Here is a 16,357-nt window from a genome sequence, read left to right as displayed (position 1 = left end):
TGCGGAACAAAACGACCGTAAAATTTTAGTATAGTTTGAATATGTAATCTAATCAGTGGAAACCTTGCCATAGAATTTTAGAACAGATCGTACATTGATCTTGGTTCGTTAGAATTTTAGCATGAAACGGGTTGACTATAACATTTAAGTATGGACGGGTTAGCATTGAAATGTTAAGGAACATGTACAGCTTGCCCATAGAAGTTTGGTACAGATCGCGCTTGACCATAGGATTAAAGAACAAAACAGGTTCAAAAGTGAATCTTAGCACGGAACAGATTGGCCATAGAAGTTTTATACGTACATTGCATTACATCTAGATCGACCATACAAATTTTGTATGGAAAGATCCACCATACAATTAAGTGTGGAACAGCTGTTTGATCATAGATTTCTCACAAGGAACAGATCGATCACAAACGTAGAATTGTACTGTAGAACCCGAAATCCGATCGGTCATAGAATCTTATGGTACCAAACAGATCGACCATAGAATTTCAGTACGGAACGAATCAACCAAAGAATTTCTGTATGGAACAGCTTGGCCATCTAATTTCTATGGTGTTCCGTTAGGGCCAAATTTCCAATATCGCTCCTTCGCTCCTTCGACCTAAACGCGAAGGAGCGAAGGAGCGAAAACACGATGGCTAAGGAGCGAAGGAGCGAAAACACGATGGCGAAGGAGCGATGGAAGTTCGCTCCTTTGCCATCGTGTTTTCGCTCCTTCGCTCCTTCGCGTTTAGGTCGAAGGAGCGAAGGAGCGATATTGGAAATTTGGCCCTAACGGAACACCATAAATTTCAGTATGGAACCTTTGACTACAGGATTTTAGTATTAGTTCTGAACATATCGACCATAGAATTACAGTACGGATGGAACAGATCGACCATAGAATTTCATTACGGAACAGATCGACCATAGAATTTCATTATGGAACAGGTCGACCATAGAATTTCATTACGGAACAGATCGACCATAGAATTACAGCATACGGAACAGATCAACCATAGAATTTCATTATGGAACAGGTCGACCATAGAATTTCATTACGGAACAGGTCGACCATAGAATTTTAGAACGCAACAGATCAACCATAGAATTTCAGTATAGAACGGCTTGACCAGAAAATTTTCGTATTTTCATAATAGCTTCCCGTAGATGTTTTGTATAGAAAAGCTTTTAACAGGACTTTATTATGGAACATATCGACCATATAGACATCGTATCGTTGATCATAAAACTGACCAATAAGAATTGTAGTATAGAACAAACTGACCTTGATGGATAAAATTTTAGTGTGGAACAAACTGACCATAGAATTTTAGTATGGAACAAACTGACCATAGAATCTTAGTATGGAACAAACTGACCTTAGAATTTTTGTATGGAACAAACTGACCTTAAAATTTTAGTATGGAACAAACTGACCATAGAATTTTAGTATGGAACAAACTGACCTTAGAATTTGTGTATAGAACAAACTGACCATATAATTTTTGTATGGAACAAACTGACCATAGAATTTTAGTATGGAACAAACTGACCATAGAATTTTAGTATGGAACAAACTGACCATATAATCTTAGTATGGGCCAACCATTACTGCGCCATTGAAACGTTCTTTTAGATCTATAAATACGTGGCCGTTAAACCCAGGATTACCCAGAAACCATTTCGGCTTATTTCCACTGTGGTCCATTAATAGATAAAAGATGAATAAGTTTGAGTATGAGAAGTTCATATAAAATTGAGATATTCATGTAAAAATGAGAAATTTGTGTATAAAACATATTAAGTCTGTACTATTTTAACCTGATTTTATAAAATAAATAATAAGCACAGGTTATATAACAATTTAATATGCTACAACGTTTGATGCACACGCCATGTTTTTTTCCGGTTGCAATTCAACTGAATGATGATTTATTCTAAACCAGTCGGAATTCCATCAACCTATAACAAGCAGCATTATAATGAACTGTAGTACGTAAATCCTGTCCCTCTCAGACTTGGAATATAAAAACTGTGCCTACTGGATCTTAAATTGTCTTTTAAAATAAGTTTGTCAAATATGAGGGACATTTAAATGTTATTATAGAAATGTTAAACGGTATGGTTAAATACTCTGATACTTGGTTTTACTCTGTTACTTTAGCGTCTCTAGACTTGAAAAGTTACTGTAACCAGTTCTGGATCTAGAATTTAATCTAAGTATAAAGCTTACAACTTTATTTTGTGAAAATTGAAATCTTTGTTTAAATCTTAATTAAATCAGAACCAGTAATTATTTTAAGTTGCATTTAGGGTCGTGCACACATTAAAATTTCCCTCGTTGATAGAGGAAGGGAACTTGTTGGTCTATATAGAAATTGAAGTATACTACTTACTTTATTTAAAATATTGGTGACATTTCAATATACAACTCCGGATAAACAACCAATAAACAAACAAAATGTTCCACCAGAATTATATGACAATTACAGTAGACTTTTTCTACACATAATTTTGAATTGTTCAACATTGTTTAGATTTCTCTTCCAAAGAGGATGCATTTCTCAGATGCAGTGATAGTTTGTTATTAACTAGCCAATCCGAACACTTTTCTAAAATTTGGTTTAAATGGGAGTCATTTATCAACATGCACGTCAAAATCAGTCGTACGAAGTCGCCTCCCTTGCTTCTTAATTTCTATAGGGGGCGCTGACAACAGTTACAGTACTTCCTGTGTGGAAACAACGAAGATTTAACGATCTACTTGGACCTCATTGATGGAAGTTAACACATAGCGACAGTTGGACAGTGAACGTGTTTTAACGACGTACGTGGCAAATGAATAAGTAATTGAATTAGTGAAAACCCTTCATTTTCTGTTAGTTGTGCCTCCTGAATGACTCACAGAGGCCAGTGGCATGGCCCACTCCCAGATCTGAGGTCTGATCTCGGGCGCCTTCAGTACCGCTATTACACATAACCTATTCTCTCCGCGAAAGGCGGTCTGTGTCGTTATTGTTATAAGCACATTGTTTAACTGAAAGACAATGAAATTAATTATTGTTTCAATGAATATTGAACCCACATGAATTACTAACTTGTCTACGAAGGACTCAAATCAGCTCGTACAATCGGGGAACCCGAACCTGCGACAATATAAAGTATATTTGAATTTAAAATATCGACTATAAACTTACTTGATAAACCGTCGTAAGCACGCTCACAAGATATATGTTTTGAGTTTGTAATTTGGAGCCACACTGAGGATAAAATATTGTATCTGTACAGGTTTGGAACTCTCGGCTTGAATCGCTCATTACAGAGACAAGATTGTCTCTGAAATAAGTGGGAAAAATAATCAAAAAGGACTCCAAAATTATGCATTGAAAACTCATGAAAAGTCTCGAAGGTATTAACAAAGAGTATCATTTTTGACTGTTTAATAGATGTGACTATAGATATTTTTTTAAGAACACTCAACAGTATAATATGTACATCTGTTTCAGGATATTCCACATTTCAGACAATGTTGTCAAGATTTTCCAATGAGTTGAATGGTCTTACATGTGCAACAGATTGATAATTAGGTCATGGAAAACCACAAACTTGCAATATAATACACAAATTCTCTATTATAGCCTACTAGGTTATGTAATTGTTACTAATTATAAATATCAAAATAACTTGAAACACAACCTTTTTCAAATTTGTTTAATAACTGACATTTTCTGTCCAGTAGAGTTACATCAATTGAAAAATACAATTTATCTGGCAAAATTGAGAGTTTATCCCCTTTCCAAGGGAGTTCAAGACCTGAAAAGATCATGTACATAATTGGTTTGTTTTCCAGGTAACAAGTTCTTCCTGCACCTCCTTCGAGAGAGTTGTGTGACACACAAGACCATGGCACCAAACAATCCGTTACCAATCTGGGGTAATGAGAAAACCATGAATATGAACCCACTGATATTGACAAACATACAGTCATCACCTTACTTCAAGGTCAACTTGTATGAACTGAAAACATATCATGAAGTCATTGATGAAATTTATTACAGAGTAAGTGCTGGTATTTCTATAATAGATAAATGTATTTCATGTAAGTTACTAAATGTTCTCAACAGTTATGACAAGAATTTGTTCATCACATTCTTGCCAATGCTATCCTCCATATTTTTTAAAAGGATCCTAATTTTCAACATCATCTATATTGGTTAATTATTAGGCCACCATCGTCATATTCTAATCACCTTTCTTTTCTGATAATGGTGGACTATTCAAATCTCTCTTGGTATTGCGTCAGTGTGATGTCCGTCTGTTCTTCAACAATTGTTGTCATTGCTATTTCTGGAGAAGCACATACTCGATCAATCATAGTCAAATTTCATATAAGGTCATCTTGGATTTTGACAGTTAAACCTTGTTACCAATATTTCTCAGAATGTCTTTATTAGATTTCATATGCAGTTTCCCCTTGTCAGCAAATGATTAAGATGAATAAGGGAAAGAAGGGAAATGTAGAGAAAAGATCAGCCTTTATATCAAGATCATTTAATGGTGAAAGGCTTGACCCCAGAGGGATTTCTTGTTTGTTTCAGGTAGAACATTTAGAACCTTGGGAAAGAGGCAGCAGAAAAACAGCAGGCCAGACTGGCATGTGTGGAGGGGTACGTATGTATAGCTTACTTGACCATTATCTATCTCCTTAATGAGAATTTCCTTTTTGGGGTTAGAAATGAGGAGTAGATGGCCAACAGTCCTTGTGGTAATGGCTAATTATTGGAAGCATTTAGTATTTTATGTACATATGTACATTTGAATGTGGTAGGCATTGATATAAGCTAGATTTCTGACAAACTTCAGAGGTTGTATGGTCAAAGTCATGGATGCATTACAGGACTAGCCACTTAGTGAACAGACCTTACAGTACTAGCTAGAAAGTGAAATATATGTCGTTCAAACTTAGTCAAGTTGCGGAATTTATTAATGCCTATAATTTGAGACATCAGGTGTTTCCAGATCTGTGGTGTGCCCATTCAATTTTGGGTCTGATCGGGAAAAGAAAATGGCTGACAGGCGACATGTAATTTGGTAAAAATACATTAAGTACTTCTCGAGAAAGAGCGAAAATGAATTTTCATTTTCAAAATCCCAGATGGCTGCCTGACAGCCATTTTCTTTTTCTGATCAAAATCAAAAGGCCAAAAGTAGGGACCAAAGGAAACTTACAGATAAAATTTTTAAAAGATCCATTCAGTACTGGGCCTATTGATATGACTTGGTTGGTCCAGTATGAATCATATGTAGGCTTTCATCACCTGTCAAATGATTGAAATAATTGGAAATTGATAGTTAAATCAGGTCACCTGGCCCGAGGAATGGATTTTGATGAAATTGTCTGGGGCTTTATTGGACAAATGGCATCCAATATTGTATAAACAGGTTATAACTCTCCTGCCCTGGGGCTAGAGGAGCATGCCCAATAGATGAAATAGATCCAATTCCTTGAGTCGCTACAAATCCTTAATAACTGAATGGGTTTTGAAGAAAGTTGTTCATGAGCAATATTGAGCAAAGGATAAATGGAGGGTTTGGCTCCCTTGGGGCTGAAGGGTTAGGGCCCAGTAAAGGAAATACAGCTAAATCCTTTAAATTGTTACTAGTTCTATTTGTTCTGATGCATTCTTTAGTGAATGGGAACCAATTTGGTATAAACTGTGGTAGTCTGGTCCCTCTAGGGGCCGGAGAAACAGGGCCGAATAGGGGAAATATAGCTTAATTCTTTAATATCCTTCTTCTGGTACCTGTATATGATGTCTGCATTTATTAGGTGCGAGGCGTAGGAGCTGGAGGGATAGTGTCCAGTGCCTATTGTCTGCTGTACAAACTGTTCACACTGAGACTGACCCGTAAACAACTGACCGGACTGATAACACACCAGGACTCTCCTTTTATCCGTGGCCTGGGATTCATGTACATCAGGTAAGGCTCACTACTTACCAACATCATGGCATCAAGTTCTCACTGAAGAATTACATTATGAGATTGTATAGATAGCTCTGAAGTTACATTCTAAAGACAGTATATATTGCAGAACAATTGAACAGCTATGAATTGCAATTAAATATTATTAGCATTATACTTATACGCTTCCAAAGGAAAATTGGATTTCTTTGAAATATTTCTTCTTTATTTGTATATATTTTAGATACATGTATTTTGAATTTTGATTAAAATTGTACTTGTATGTTTGGAAACATGTACTAAAAAATTTAAGTAAAATTTTCCCATGTTTTGATACATGTATTCAGGATTTTGATTAAAAGTCCTTGGGCAACATGAACTGAATATGGCATATCTTAAAATCTTCCCCCACAAGAGCCAGAAGGGAAGGCCTAGTTAAAGGAAGTCAAAAGTTTGTCTTTAATGTGATTTGCTTTCTTCTTTGGAATCATAAAGTTTAAATGTTACATATGTGAAACAAGAAGTGTGAACAGCTCAATTATATATGCTTTGACTCTTTTTGACCAACACAAAATCTCCCTGGTATTGCAACCACCATACTCTCCACAGTATATATATGAATGAAATGGATTTTTGCATAAAAATGATTCATGAAGCAGCCAAGATTCAGTATGTATATAATATTAATTCTTCTAAAAATAAAGTTGGACAACCACTGGAGAAATCAAGAACTTTATTTCAATTATAAAGCTACAATCAGAATATAGAGAACAATATATATGTAACCAGATAAAGTATCTAATATATTAATCTATTATGTATCTATTGTGAGTCTGGTATAGAGGACTTAATGTAGTCCTGAATCAGAATAAAACTGATCTTATATCTTATCTTATATACATGTGTGTCGTGTCTATGCTGGACTCAATCTGCCCCGAACCAATCAGAATCTGTATAACCTGTGGCCATAATGTTGTTATTTCAATTGAAAATCATAAATGCATCAATTTAAATGGTAGTATTAATAACATTTAAATGACTGAATTATCCAGGTGAGTGATGCAGGCCCTCTGGACCTCTTATTTATTTTGTTTTACACTATAGTAATACTATTTGTCAAAAGTAAAATACAGGATTTTGGAGACTTGGCTTACCACCCATGGCACTTCCTCCACTCAATTTCTCTTTAAAAAGTCCTCACCACCCTTGGATTGTGTATGTGTTTGAACAGGTCGGTTCTATGTTACAGATATACACAGGACCCTAAGGAGCTATGGGATTGGTATGAACCATACTTGGAAGACGAGGAGGTATGTTGTACAGAAACCCAAACCCCCCTCAGGCTAAACACACATGCCTAGTTTCTGGAATCTATTGCAGTGTGCTACGAAAAGCAAAGAAACTTCTTAGACAAGTGTTTAAATTTAAAGATTAACCTTTTGGAACATTGATTGTTGATCTATAGATATTTATTATTTTATTTCATGTTAATTTAATTAAAGTATATAAAGAAATGTGTGTTATATAATTCTGAGTTATTGAATAATGTATCCCCTCCCCCCTCCCCAAACACGAGGATCCTCTGGCTGACTGGAGGCAATGATTGTAGTGGTGAGTATAGCGCACCATATACTTTTGTTTTGGTATCACACAGACATGATTTATATTCCACTTGTAATACCAAATTATCATTTTAATGTACTTAACTGATTTTATTAAACGAACATTAATGTTCGGTTATTTAGTATTCTTATCAATTAATAATGAAATGGATGGTAATTGTGACATTTCAAGTTTTTCGATATTTATAATCAGTAAAATGTGTCTTCTAAATCTTGTAACTATATATTATCTTTAGGTTTTGTTTTGGATGTTATACTAAAATCTGACTCTCGTGTGATTCCATGATCTCTATTAATATATTTATTTGTAAAGAACATTTTCACATAATGATAAAGAACTTAAAATCAGTATTATGCAAGATTATTTTGTTGAAACATGATTTCTTCAAGATCCTTCACTATAGACTGTGTTTTGTATTACTGCAGGGTGTTGCTCTAGATCCCGCTGAGGGCTGGTCTCATGATAGCAAGTTGGCCAATTCACCGTGGAATGACCTTAGACCTCTGACATGAGGTTATAATAACACACACACATTAACACCTTTATCATATGACCAATTATTATGCAATCTGCAGGCAACAAAAAGTTTTATTGAAAATTTAGTATACAATATTTTGTAAATAGAAACATTTCAAAGCTAATTTTGTTGTGTACATATATTGTCTACGCTCACTCTGTTCTCAGCTTTACCTTCAGTACTAAAATCACTTGGATACTTTTATTTTGTGAATTTAAATCTTCAGACGTAATCCTGATTACATGGTTTCGCGATCACTGATCTAGAAATGACCTTAAACTCTCGAAAGATGAGCTTTTAGAATCATTGACTCTGCAAGACTCTTAGATCGGTAGCTGATAGCTTGGCCGTCATCCAGGTATTACTTTTGTAAGATCGGTAGCTGATAGCTTGGCCGTCATCCAGGTATTACTTTTGTAAGATCGGTAGCTGATAGCTTGGCCGTCATCCAGGTATTACTTTTGTAAGATCGGTAGCTGATAGCTTGGCCGTCATCCAGGTGTTATTTTTGTACAAATAACTGTGAAGGATTTGAATTCTCGATTAACTCTCCTTGCATATTAAGATGAAAATAAATATCACACAAAATGTAAGTGATTTATGTTAATTGCAGTGATTCTCATATGTTAACGAGACATCGTCAAAAGTGGATATCGTTTTAACGGGACAACTAGAATGTATGTATAAGTATTTTGTACAGGACAGATTAATGAAGAGAAAGACATTTAGAAGATACTTGCTATAAAATGTATTAACCTTCAGAGTGAGCTTGGACAAAGATAAAATGATATCAGTTATTTTCTACAAGTTGTTGGTTACCAAGGATTTTGTTTTTGCTAATACAGTTGAACCCAGTTACATTGAAATCTGTTTGAAAAGTGAACAATTCTTTCAATTATTTATTAAACAAGTTATATAATCTACTGTATTTATATATATACAAGTACATTCAAAGTATCTGGGTAAACATGGATTTGGAATGTCATGACCAAGTGTCGGACTCATAATTAAATGTCCCCAGTCATCTACGCATCTTTTTGTACATGTGTTTTTATATGTCAGTATTTCAAAAGTTTGAAGTTGGACCCATTTCTATGTTAGCATATGCAAGCAAAGGCTTTGAAAATACTCTCTTTAGCTACTTTACATTTTTTCATCAATCAATCAGTCCATGACTTTTCCCCTTTAAAATCCTTTTGGTAAAACACACAGCCGTTTCTTATGTAAATATATTTAAGGTGTTTGTCAATGTTTCTTGATTACTGTGGCACTGTCCCTGAAGACAGTCTAGATCTACTAAAATCATCAAATCATTACAAGACGAATGTGTCTCTTGAGTAGTTGTTGTACTTATAACAAACATTGACATATTGAAAGTGAAAACTACTTAAGCAATATCAATGGTCCACACCTGAATTTGAAATTGATCCATGTTCGAATTGAACAGGACGAAATGGTAAAATGATATTTTATAAGGACTTCATTTTGTTTCGATATTTCCAGGTTCACATTGAAATGAGTGGGTTTGACTGTATTACCCAAACAAATTTGCATTCATCGTCGCATACTTATGGTTGATTGCACTACGCTATGCTGCACTTATCACCCGGGGGTCAACTCCGTAGAATATCCTCTTTCAATGATGTCACTCTATAAATAGTAACCAATCAACATAGCCCTTTCATAATAAGGACCTTTCAGCTAAGTCAGGAAAATAAGTACATTGTACAATAACGATAAGGATGAGCCCATGGAGGTGTGCAGTTTATGTGATAAAAGAGTGGACAAGAAGTCCTTCATGTCTTTAGTGTTTTGAATTAGTATAATCGAGTACGGCAAAGTTTTTGGGATGATCGAGTACGGCAATGTTTTTGGGATGTTAGTGCTAGTCCAGGTGCATAGCATGCAATTTATGCATCAGTAAGCTAAACAGAGTATTGAAATTGAACAAAGACTTGGTGGCATTCACATAAGCTGAAATTTCTGATAACTGGCTTTTCCATCACTTAGGTCTGTTTTGATTGGCTGAAATTCTGGTAGGAAAATGTGACACAGCCAATCAAATAGCCTCTATTGAAATAAGGATTTTTGACTGAGTTGCCCCCTGAGTGATAAGTGTAGCATAGTGTAGTGCAATTAACTGCAGGTATCCGACGATGAATTGCATATATCAGTGGTTTGAAATGTATTTGTAGTCCAGTGTACGAAGTTGAATAACTTCCTGCTACCAGGAAGGTTTATTGAATGTCTGACTCGGATGTTCCTTATACTATATCCTACAACAGTTACTTACCTTTCAGCCCACTGGGAAACTAGAGCAAACCCGTACATATAACATTTCTCCGAGATTTTTTCGCATGGTTACGCATTGTCACTAATGTTAAACTCTTGTTCTTTCATTACAGGAGATTGATGTGAAGGCTGGGGGAGGCCATGTGATGCCTATCGGCGAAATGATTCGTCAGTGGATGACCAAACTGGAGTGGTACTCAACATTGTTTCCCCGCATCCCTGTACCGGTGCAGAAAGATCTGATGCAGAAACTGAAGAACCACCAATGGTCCCGGCCTGAACCAGAGGAGCAGGAGGTAGTCGCCACTACTCAACCACAGCATATACCTGATGAGGAGCTTAGCTTTGGAGAGGCTGAGAGAATGTCATACAGACGCAGGTATACACAACATAATTAATAATGTGTATGAGACTAGGAGTGGAAGGTGTTATAAACTTAGAGATAATGCCCACATTTAAGTCTATCCTCATAGTCGCTGTAACTTCAAACAGTAGCTCTATGTTATTATGGAGAATGTATTATAGAGTTATAAGTATTTGTGTGAATAAGACTTCAATGTATTATATTCGTAGTGTATGCGAGACATTTCGGGGACAACTTGCTAATAAAGCATATGCACACTGAGGTATGAATTTTACGAAATTGTAATCAAATGGACAGGTCTTTTTGGTTACAATATAATCTCGAAGTGTAAACTAATGCACAGCTCAATTCAGCTACTCTTTATTTTAGTCATTGATCAGTGTACTGTAGGATGGCCACTTATTTGAGTAAATTTAACAAATTTTATACTGCAGGTCCCCTGATAAAGGCACATCATCGCCACAACAATCACGTCGATCTCCAAGACGATCACCTGTCAGACGCTCACCTCACCGGCGGTCTCCTGATCGGCGCCGGTCACCTCACCACAGGTCACCCCCAGATCATCGTAGACATTCTCCAGACCATCACAGATCCAGAGGAAGACGACCTTCACCTTCGAGAAGATCTGCACAATCGAGTGGTGGTGACTTTGCACGCGATCTGCAAAGAGAGCGTGACAGACAGAAACGGACAAAGGACAGAGACAGTCAGCCGAGGAGCCGAGAACGCAAACGCTCACACAGCAGGGAACGACACCTTAAAAAGAGTTCAAAACATTCACATCGTGATAGGAGATCAAGATCGCGTAGCAAGGAACGACACAGAGACCGACACGGGCGAGAAAAGCATCGGAATGGAGATCATTGACCTTCATTATTTATTTTAGACAATTTCATATCATCATTCAGACATTACCCATTGCAGTCATGTCGTCAGTTTTCATTTGAAAGTGTACTAATCATGCCCATAATGACAACTATGTGACAAAGCTTGTAAACATTACACGTTACTTTAGATTTCTTCAAGGTCATGTCATGGTACTTACTCCATAATGTATGTTTCTTCGTAAGAAATGAAATAAGTAAATTATCATTTTTTATATCAAAAACTAGATGGAACTGACCAATCTTGGGTGTTTTCTTGTTAAGTTAAAATACCAACAAGACCTTAATTCACTAAGTACAAATGTATTTAACTCAGATACACAGTAATTCAAGAGACATTCAAACATAAGAAATAAACAACTTTTTTTGGGGATATCATATATGGTATGCATTAATTTGTAAACATATAGGTTTGTCACTGCTGCTTCATCTTTGCAAAAATGCCATTCTGTTAAGATCACTCTGAAATTTCAACATAGACATAAATTAATGTTGCTGGATAACAGCAATAGCACAGTCCATAATAATTAGATACATGTACATTGTTAATGTTTAAATATACACAATTTAATCTCTACAATGTAAACAACCAGAGTACAGTCATTGAATACACTTCGAAATTCAAATTAAATTGATATACCTGTATCTATTGATAGCAGTTTAGTGGATATTTTACTTGTCCGACAGAAGGCTCTTTCAGATAGACCTAATCAAACCATGATCCTCATTCAATATAAAAAAAAAATGTAAAAAATAATGGTTCTTTTTTTCAATTATTGTATTGGTTCAGACAACAAGTTTTCATTGTGTACTTCCAGGGCTTTTTTATGGGGGCTTTTTGGGACTGTTAATGGGCCCCATTCCCAATTGAAATTATTTCATATTTAAGCCAAATTCCCAAAATTTTCAGTTTACTCCTGAAAAATTCTTTCCCGATTTACCAATTTTCTTCCCAAATTGAGACAAAAAGGCCCTTTCCCAAATCGGTGATAAAAAGCCCTGTCTTCAGGTCACAAGTGTATCAGGAGCATGTAACTGTTTAGTTTCACTAGAGTTATGGCCCTTATTTCAATCTCTTTACTGTTCCTTTGTCTAGGGCATTTTATACACACACTCCTGTCACCCACAGTTACCACATTTAAAATCGGAGAATTTCTTAACAAAACAAAAATTCGGTCTTGTTGGCATTTTATAAAGTTACAGACGTTTGCTAATTTTTTGACACCAAAGTTTGTTGGAAAGTTGCGACTATGGAATAGTACTGGTAAGAAATCTTCTCTCAATAACTACTTGCTTATGTTTATTCAGTATTCATCATTGTTGTCGTGTCTGTGAAGAAAATTCGCAAAAGGGAAACTCAGGTTTATCTTTTCAGACAGCGGCGGCATTGTCATCAACATTTCATTTTAAAGCTTTTCGCTTAGATCTGTACCTCAAAAAGTATATGTCCAAATTTAAATAAATAAGGGGAACCAATTTGTAAAATAGTGAGTCTAGACCCCTGGGGCCTGAGCAGTAGGGCCCCGATATTGGGGAAATATGCAATTTTTGACCTGTTTTCAGGTGAATGTGATGATTTATCAACCATTGGTCTTGGGAAATATCACTTTTCAGGTTGATAACCATCATATTCACTAGAAAATGGGTTGAAAACTTGTAAAATTCATTTATAATTTAACTTTATCTTTAAACTCAACTGAATGAATATGCAAATGATTTACAGTAGTTTTTCAGATGCAAGTACATTTTGGAGCTTCAGCATAATATTTGGGCAACAATCTATCTAAATCAAAGACTGGCAGGGTGTTTTGGTGGAATGTATTAAATGTTTTTGCTGAGATGTTCTTCACTTGCCTGGTGTTTTCAAATTCCTCTGTTCTGAAAAAAAAAATTCCAAAATGTTCTTCGTCTATCTGTCTTCTGCCATGTTGTGGGGAAGTCCCTATTATTGTTTAGATATTGGGGTAGGAACAGGTGTTGGATTGTAATATCATCTGAGTTCTTATTTGGGGTTGACATATATGTTTGAGCAAAGCGAGATTATTGAGGAAGTGGGGCGTGGGGAGCATAATGATAAATAAACAAACCCTTCTCTTCAATCCGAATTGACTCTAAGTATTGTGAGTCTGGCTTCTCAGGGGTCTGAGGGACGGGACCAAATAGGGGAAATGATGCAAATTTTTAAAAAGCCTTCTTTTGGAACAAAAACTTGATCAAAGCTTGGTCTTAAGCATCCTTTGGTGAAAGTTTTACAAAACCTCACTTACTCATGATCAGTTCCGAGTGATCAGCTGCTAAACTTGAGTTGGTGACATCCATTTATAAACCTTTGATGAGTAATTCTGAATAGGTCTGTACCACGACGTTAATAAAGTGTGTGGTTGTGCGAGATTGTACTCGTGTTTAAGGGTATGTTCGTGTAAGCGTGTGTGTAAGTGTGTTTGGATTGTGAATATGTTTAGTTGAACTGGGTAGTGGATACTCTATTGAAATGCTGACTCGCACCAGTGCGTTGTATTGGTTTTAACAGTTTTGCTTTATCTTTTTACGACTAAAATTAAAGACGTTGACAGGTCTGCCCATCTTTCTTCCTATTTAATTACAAGTTGATATTCTTATCAGATGTCAATAGGATATTGACATTCTGTTAAACTTGTTTATTTTTCGATGCATTTTATATACACAAACGTAGTTTGTTAATTTTTGTGATCCCACATGCAAGAAAGAGTACATTGCTGTAATTGCTGAACTTTAAGATTGTAATCAATATTTTATACAGGATAAGTGAAATGTCTATTAATCAGATCGTTATTTCCCTATAACACTGGTATCTTCAAACTTGGTACACTGTACGGTACTGGTACATGTTTTTGCATCTAATGATAGCTACGTCAGCATCCCATGTCAAGGGTTGTCCCAACGAATATTTTGGTGGAAGCTTGAATTCCTTTGGACTCATTGAGCTCAAACTTTCTGTAGTGCTTCTTTACAGCACTTGATTAAAAGTTAGCTTTTAAGGTCTTTTAAAAGGTAGTTATTTTTAGCTTATCTGCCCATTTTGCATCTGTCAAAGTTTCTGGCTCTGTTGAATTTACATGGCACCTGTCAAAAGTTTCTCGCTGTGTGAAACCTTTTACATTTCTTGAAATTTGGAATTGGATTTGTTTTCAAATAAACCCTCTCTCAGTCTAACATCGGCCACATATCATCTGTTGTTTGAAAATATAAGTTATAAATATTGGACTTGACAATGTAGACGTGTCTGGTAGTAAGCAAATACTTGGCTATAGGCCCATTTGTATTTAAGGAAATAATGAAGACTTTGACCACAATGAAGTTTGTTTTAAGCTTTTAAAGCAAGCAAATTTTTCAAAGCATTTATTTATGTTCTGCTAAAATTGCTGCAGTTTTTAGTGGTAGGTTACTGAATACCAGGTAAGAAATTTTATTTTAACTGTCAGGATGCATTCTTGAAATGAATACAATAATGTACTTGATACCAAGTTGGAATGGTTCATATGGCGATGACCTCTGATTGGCAGTAGTGATAACTTCAAAATGAAGCACAAGATGTTCGAGAGTGTATTATTCCCTAATACCAATACATGTACCAGGGTATGTATGTGTAATGTGATCAGAGAATGAATGTGGTTGTGTTCATGTGTTGATTTGAGAATCTGATATTTACTTTGTGAACAATTTAATTTGTTAATGAGTGTTAGGAGGAATGACAAAAATCACATTTTACTCGAGAACTTATGGTAGCCAATGCTGAGACCCTCTCATAATCAGGAGTTGTAGGTTGAATACATATATTGATATATGACATGTGACAGATAGGTTGTGGGAGGGGGGATGGTAATATTGAAGTATATAAGTACCATAATGTTCATATGTATAACATACTATTGTACAGTGTTCATTGTGTAGTTCACTTTGCATTAAAATATCATCCTGTTTTATATTCAAGCCTTGTTCCTAATTTTTAAGATAGGAGATCAAGCTTAGGCTATGGCACAGTGTCCGTTCATCAACTTTTCCTGAAAATGCTATATGCAGCAATGGCTATAATGACTTTGATTAAATTCCTTCGCTTAACTTTTCTCTCATTGAAAATTTCAGTTCAAGTACATGAATAAAGAACTTAAGTCTCAAGTCTTTCTGGCACCCTATACATATACTATATAGCAGTATATTTTTGTACGGGGAGCTAGGAAAACCCAAGGACCACAAAAATACCATTGCTAGTCTTATCAGTATCTTGAGCGATTATGTTGGATTGGTCTTTATATTGAGTAACTGTCCTCTCTGATCCCACTTTGCCTTTATTTCCCTTGGAAGCCCTGAGGGAACTGCTGTATAAATAGAGGAGTTGCTGTTTGTCACTGTACATTTTTAGGTCAACTGAGACTTTGTCTTGTCTCAGTTGACCTATTGCAATCGCCTTTTGTCTGGCATAGTCTGTTGTAAACAATTTACATTTTCAACTTCTTCTCAATAACCATCAGGCCCAGAGACCTGATATTGCGTCTGTAGCATGCTGGGATGAAGGGCTAACAACTTTGTTCAAATGAATGACCTTGACCTTCATTCAAGGTCACATGGGTCTAGCAGGCTAAAATCTTCAAACAACTTTTTCTCAATAATTAATGGGCCCAGGGACTTGATATTGGGTCTGTAGCATGCTTGGGTGAATGGCTATTAATTTTGTTCAAATGA

The 16,357-nt window shown here is 35.8% G+C and overlaps 1 protein-coding gene across 2 annotated transcripts; it reads left to right on the top strand.

The window, feature by feature from the left end:
* The first annotated feature begins 2,704 nt into the window (after positions 1–2,704).
* On the top strand, positions 2,705–15,602 carry LOC117322138 (pre-mRNA-splicing factor 38B-like). Of its 2 annotated transcripts, none has more exons than XM_033876903.1 (7): positions 2,705–2,818; positions 3,842–4,050; positions 4,590–4,658; positions 5,822–5,973; positions 7,205–7,265; positions 10,501–10,766; positions 11,186–15,602. In XM_033876903.1, exons 2-7 carry the CDS (start codon positions 3,895–3,897, stop codon positions 11,619–11,621), a joined length of 1,140 nt encoding a protein of 379 aa, XP_033732794.1. In that variant the 5' UTR covers positions 2,705–2,818; positions 3,842–3,894; the 3' UTR covers positions 11,622–15,602. The 2 variants fall into 2 exon arrangements, with proteins under 2 accessions (XP_033732794.1, XP_033732795.1); XM_033876904.1 differs by having other exon boundaries at positions 2,705–2,837.
* Positions 15,603–16,357: the final 755 nt, after the last annotated feature.

Source organism: Pecten maximus, chromosome 2 (genome assembly GCF_902652985.1).
Source record: "Pecten maximus chromosome 2, xPecMax1.1, whole genome shotgun sequence".
NCBI classification, from domain to species: Eukaryota; Metazoa; Mollusca; class Bivalvia; order Pectinida; family Pectinidae; genus Pecten; species Pecten maximus.
The sequence above is the reverse complement of the archived record's forward strand: the minus strand, read 5'-3'. Positions and strand labels throughout refer to the sequence as shown.

Bases quoted from the DNA above. Each gene is read 5' to 3' on its own strand.
- LOC117322138 (XM_033876903.1), top strand. From the start codon at position 3,895: ATGGCACCAAACAATCCGTTACCAATCTGGGGTAATGAGAAAACCATG. The intron at 4,659-5,821 runs GTACGTATGTAT...TGCATTTATTAG, and splicing joins AGACTGGCATGTGTGGAGGG to GTGCGAGGCGTAGGAGCTGG. The intron at 5,974-7,204 runs GTAAGGCTCACT...TCTATGTTACAG, and splicing joins CTGGGATTCATGTACATCAG to ATATACACAGGACCCTAAGG.